The 5,366-nt window shown below is 34.4% G+C and overlaps 1 protein-coding gene across 1 annotated transcript; it reads right to left on the reverse strand.

The window, feature by feature from the left end:
- Positions 1 to 626: 626 nt before the first annotated feature.
- On the reverse strand, positions 627 to 5,021 carry LOC133338124 (uncharacterized). The gene is made up of 4 exons (XM_061546309.1): positions 4,645 to 5,021; positions 4,398 to 4,566; positions 4,012 to 4,329; positions 627 to 1,040 (listed from the first exon to the last, which is right to left on the reverse strand). The coding sequence occupies exons 1-4, from the start codon at positions 5,007 to 5,009 to the stop codon at positions 627 to 629; spliced, it is 1,266 nt and encodes a 421-aa protein (XP_061402293.1). The 5' UTR covers positions 5,010 to 5,021.
- Between the last annotated feature and the right edge of the window lie 345 nt (positions 5,022 to 5,366).

Here is a 5,366-nt window from a genome sequence, read left to right on the forward strand (position 1 = left end):
CTTTTGTTTAGACCACCAATTTTTGTCTTGGTCTATTGTTAATTACTCGTGGCAAAATGACGTTGACAGCGTCGTTTTCAGCAATCAATCTTCGGGTGGTTTTTTGTGTGTCAAACAACAACGCACAATAAAAACGGTTGTTGCCAATTTTGTCTTGATCTCGTGTTGATATATGTTAATTTTCGACCATTTATGATTGTGGCTATCTGTGGTGAATTGGTTACTTTGGTGGCTACATGTTAATGAAGGGAAATTTGTTAGTATATTAAATATATATAATATATATATATATAATATATATATATATAATATATATATATAAATATATATATATATATATATATATATATATAAAAGTAGAAAATACAGAAAATATTTTTTGGTCCACTTTCGCCACAAATATAGGCGGGGATTTTAAAAAAAATAGGCGTGGATTAAAAAAATCACTTTCCCCATAAAATTAAACAAATTTATTTATATTTATTAACTAAATAATTTATTTATATTGCCTTAAAACCTAACCCCTGATAAGAACAATTTGTACTAAAAATAAATTAAAATACGATAACAAATTAGATAATTCCTTATCCATGCTATCACACATATAACGAATATTCGAATTCATTTCAAAATTCATCGAGTACACCCAATTGATTTAAACGTTGCAGACCGAATTTTAAATACTTTTGCAATTTCTCTTGTGCAAACATTAGAGCCAATTTCTTGGCGGCATAATCTTCATTGGTGAATGCCTCAATGCTGGTATCATTGGACAACTCCTTGGGCAATGTAACCATTGGCAAGAATCCGAATAATGCAAATAGTCCGTACAATTCCCGTGACCGCAATTCATATTTTAGATCATCCAGAGTGGGTATCGATTCGTATCGTAAATATTCTAATGTCTCGGCGAACACTTTGTAATAGGCTTCAATTAATTCATCACGTTTTGTTGTTAGAATATCGTATTGAACACTGGTGCTGAGGAAGAAGTTCAAATCGCAAGCTGGACTGCCAAAGAAACTCAACTGGAAGTCGACCTAAAAAAATAAGAAGAAAAATTGAAGAAATTAATTTAAAGTTTTATTTTTATTATTTTAATTAAAAAATACGTCTATATTTGGGGGTTTCAAAAAATATGTTTAAGAAATCCCCGCCTATATTTGAGGCTCCCAAAAATTATTTTTTTAAATAATATTTTTTATAAAATCCACGCCTATGCTTGGGGTTTCAAAAATATTTTTATAAAAACCACACTTATGTTTGGGGTTTCAAAACTAATATTTTTATAAAATCATAGGATTGGATTTTTGGGGTTTCAAAAAATATGTTTTTACTAGCAAAGTGCCCGCTACTTCGTATGCGAAAGGAAATACAAAAAAAAGTTTTTGTTTTTGCAAAATAGTCAGGCTGAATCCAGATTTGTTAATATTAAAAAAACCGCTTTTTACTAGTGGGGAATGTATGGCATTGTCCACCGAGGGTAAGGCAGGGAAGACTATAGTTTCGGATGTCGCCACTAAACCTCATCAGTACCATTTCATACCAAAAACTTTTTCTAACCCTCCGTCAGTGAACCACATTTCAAATTTAGTGCATTTTATATTTAATTTACTATAAATGTATTACATAAAAATTCGAGTTTCTAAAGTTGTCTCCATAGCTCAACACCACACTTCAATAGTAATCTAAATTCGAAGTCTCAGAATGTAACCAAATCCAAATTGCTTCACATTTGGAATTTTACATGCTCATAAGTAAACATTTCTAAAACTATATCAATCCAAAGTCCAAATTGTAGCAAATTTAGTACTTTTTGTACTCATAAGTACGAATTTCCAAATGTACCTCAATCCTGCATTCAATGATAGTGATCGTAAGTCCCAATTTAAGAATTCCATCTCTGCCTGTTCATTAAAAACCAAATTGTACCAGAGTTCATATCATTCTCTACTTTTCGTACCCACATTCTAAACCAATATTCTACACCAGATTTTGAAGTCTAAATTTAAGAATTCCAGCTATACACCAAATTGTACCAGATTTCATAGTACTTTTTGTACACATAAATACGAAATTCCAAAAATGTCTCTATAGCTCAATCTTCAACAGTAATCTGAAATCCAAATTTTATGTTTTCAGCTCTATCTGTTCAAGCAAAATCAAAAATATACTACATTTTGCACAATTTAGCACTTTTCGTACCAATAAGTACGACATTCCAAAACTACCTCAATCCTACACTGCAACAGTCATTTAATTCCCAATTTGAAGACTCCAGATCTATTTGTTCACCTAAATGCAACTTGCACCATATTTAGTACCATTAAGTACTTTTTGTACACATAAGTACATTTTTTTAATTTACCTCAATTCTGTACTCCAATAGTAGTCCTAATTCCGATTTTCAGGAGTGCCTCTCTATACATTAAACTAAATGCAAATAGTACTAAATTTAGTACCATTTTGTACTTTTTATACAGTATAAGTACGAATTTCTTAAACCATTTCCATACATCAACATCCCTTCCCAACCTTTATTCCGTATACAATTTCAAGATTCTAGCTATATATCTTAAATAAATATACAACCAGTGAGCGGAGCAAAATAGTCAGACGGCTCCGACCATATGATACCCTACACAACTACCACGAAAATCAAACTTTCTGCGGTCTTTCGAACCCTGGCATTTTTTCCAATTTTTTTTTTTTCTTGAAGTGAATTTAATTAAAAACAATTTTCACTTTAGGTTTGGTTTGATCCTCGGAATATTGACCGATCATCATCTAAACAGCCGCTCGAAGTATTTGGTCAGATCCCCTTCACTTGTAAAATATGTGATGTTCTGCATATAATATTTGCCTCTAGAGCGACTAGAACATCTGACAAAATTAAAGTTTTCCGTTCATTGCACCCCCTGAATGAAATCTCAACTTCACCGAAAACTATAGGCGTCGTCCTTGACCATAATCGGAAGTTCATGTACAATTTCAAAGCTATCAGCGCGACATTTCCGTCCTCTAATGCAGCCATAAGTTTGGTATCAATTTGAAGGTCAACAACTCCTCTTGGATATGCTATCAACTTCTCGGCTCTATGTCTTTCAGGAGTAAGAATGTACGCCCAAGAATAAAAAAATTGTAATTTTTCAACAAAAGTCAGGGTCCATTTGACCCGCTAAATATTGACCGATCTTTATCAAAACAGGAATGCTTATTCTTTGGCACTATCCTCTTCTCCATGTAAAATTTTACGATGTTCGGACCATAACTGCGGCCTCTGGAGCGACCAGAAACACCGACAAAAATTACGTATTTGGTCCATTTCATCCCTTAAATATTAACAGATCTTTACCAAAAACAATAGTGGTCTTCATTGGCCAGAACCCATCCTACATGCAAAATTTCGTGAGGATTGGTCCATAACTGTGGCCTGTATCGTGTTTACAAATTATAATGGACGGACGGACACACATGTCTAGATCGACTCAGCTAGTCGAGATGTGACGATCGGTATACTTAAAGGTGGGTCTAGGACCAATGTTTCGCGGCCTTACAAACTCTTGGGGCTGCACAAAGTTATAATACCCTGACAACATAGTTGTGTAGGGTATAATTAGAACTAAATTTAGTAATGTTTAGTACTTTTAGTACACTTATAGGTCAAATTTCCAAAAAAAACCCCTTTGTATAGCTTTCTAACTTTCCATCAGTGACCCACATTCCAAATTTCAGAACTCTAGCTCTTCGCGTTCGCCTAATACAGAGGGTACCATATTTGGTACATTTTAGTACATTTCGTACCCTTCTAGTTCGAATTTCCAAAAAACCCAGCCTTATCTCACGCCTACACACCAACAACAACCCACACTCAGCCGTTTCGTCTGGGCGATGATCTGTCAGTCACTCACTCATTCCACATCCACGCCCATTTTTTGGTTTAAAAAATATTTGTAAAGACTCCGCGCCCATATTTGTGCATTGAAAGAATATTTTTTATAAAATACTTACAAATATCGCCTTAGTTGGTGTTTTCGGTTGATTGTCATCTTCATAGCCAAACATAAAATTATTTGTCCACAAATCACCATGGTTGAGAACCACAATACGATCACCCTCCTTGGGTTTACCCAAACGATAGGTAATGTTTTTAAAATCATCATAATATTTTTGTAATTTCTTAGAAATTTCCTCAAATCCTTCCCAGGTGGATGATGTTTTAACCAATTGATTTAAATAACCTCCAAACATATGGAAAAATGTATCAGATTTCAGGACAGTTTCTTCGCACAGCATGCCACGTTGGAAGCGTTTGGCAATTGCAGGATCCTTGAGGGAAGAACGAATACCAATTTCAATATTGCCAATTTTTATTCGATGAAGAAGTGTGTACTCACCTTCTTCAGTAACACCATAGAGGTGGCATGGAATTTAGCCAATTGTTCCAAAATCAAAATCGAATGATTCCAATCTAAACCATCCTGGCGGGAGGCAACTTTGAAACCCTCAACTGTCAGGTCGTTGAAAACAATTGTTTGCATGGGGCTTTTGATGGCATAGAAGCAACTAAAATTACACCAAAATATACATCATTTTTAATAATTGTTTTCCTCATAACTTCTATTAAATTTATTTTGTTATTACTTTGCTCCAAACACATCCGATTTACTGAGAATTGATAAACGTGGCAACACATCAGTATAGGTTAATTTCTCCTTCACAAACACAGCCACATCTTCGAGAAATTGTGTTTCGGGTGTAATGGGAATAGTCTTAATGATCAAAGAAATCTTTTCATTTTTCACCGGATTGTCACCGTAGCTGTCATAAGTAATCACGGCACGATAAATACTCGAACAATAATTATCACCGGGATTACTACCCCAGGCAAAGTTCACTTCGTGTACGACAATTTTCGTTTCACGTAAGCCTTCTTCAAGGGCATTGACGAAAAATTGTTCATTCAAGTGTTCCGGCACTACAATAGTTTCTTCGTTTTTTGTTATCATTTTTTTTTTTTCGCTTTTGCGTTTTGTTTTAAGCCCGTCCGCTCTGTTCAATGTCTAAGCTATTAATGAAGAAGATTTGACAAAATTGTGAGCTTTTTTGTTTGTTTTATTTAGTTTCCAAATCTCAGTCGGAATGAGGTATTTTGCATGAAATTTGCGATCACCAATCTTCGTGACCTTATCAACATAAAATTGATATGAGTGTGAGAGAAAGGGGGCGAGAGAGATAACAACCAGAACACTTACGACTATAAGTGGTAGTTTGTCGTGTGAACTATACTTCGTGTGGCGTACGCTGGACTGAGAGATAACAAAATTGTTTCAGTGAGACAGGTTTGTTATTTGAATGTCATGCGT

This window comes from Musca vetustissima, unplaced genomic scaffold (assembly GCF_032173495.1).
Source record: "Musca vetustissima isolate MV318-11 ecotype Yass unplaced genomic scaffold, APGP_CSIRO_Mvet_v1 utg15374, whole genome shotgun sequence".
In the NCBI taxonomy this organism is placed as follows: Eukaryota; Metazoa; Arthropoda; class Insecta; order Diptera; family Muscidae; genus Musca; species Musca vetustissima.

Coding starts and splice junctions, on each gene's coding strand:
- LOC133338124 (XM_061546309.1), bottom strand. CDS start 5,009: ATGATAACAAAAAACGAAGAAACTATTGTAGTGCCGGAACACTTGAAT. Junction 4,567..4,644: donor TCGGATGTGTTTGGAGCAAA/GTAATAACAAAA, acceptor GTGTAATTTTAG/TTGCTTCTATGCCATCAAAA. Junction 4,330..4,397: donor CTATGGTGTTACTGAAGAAG/GTGAGTACACAC, acceptor TCTTCCCTCAAG/GATCCTGCAATTGCCAAACG.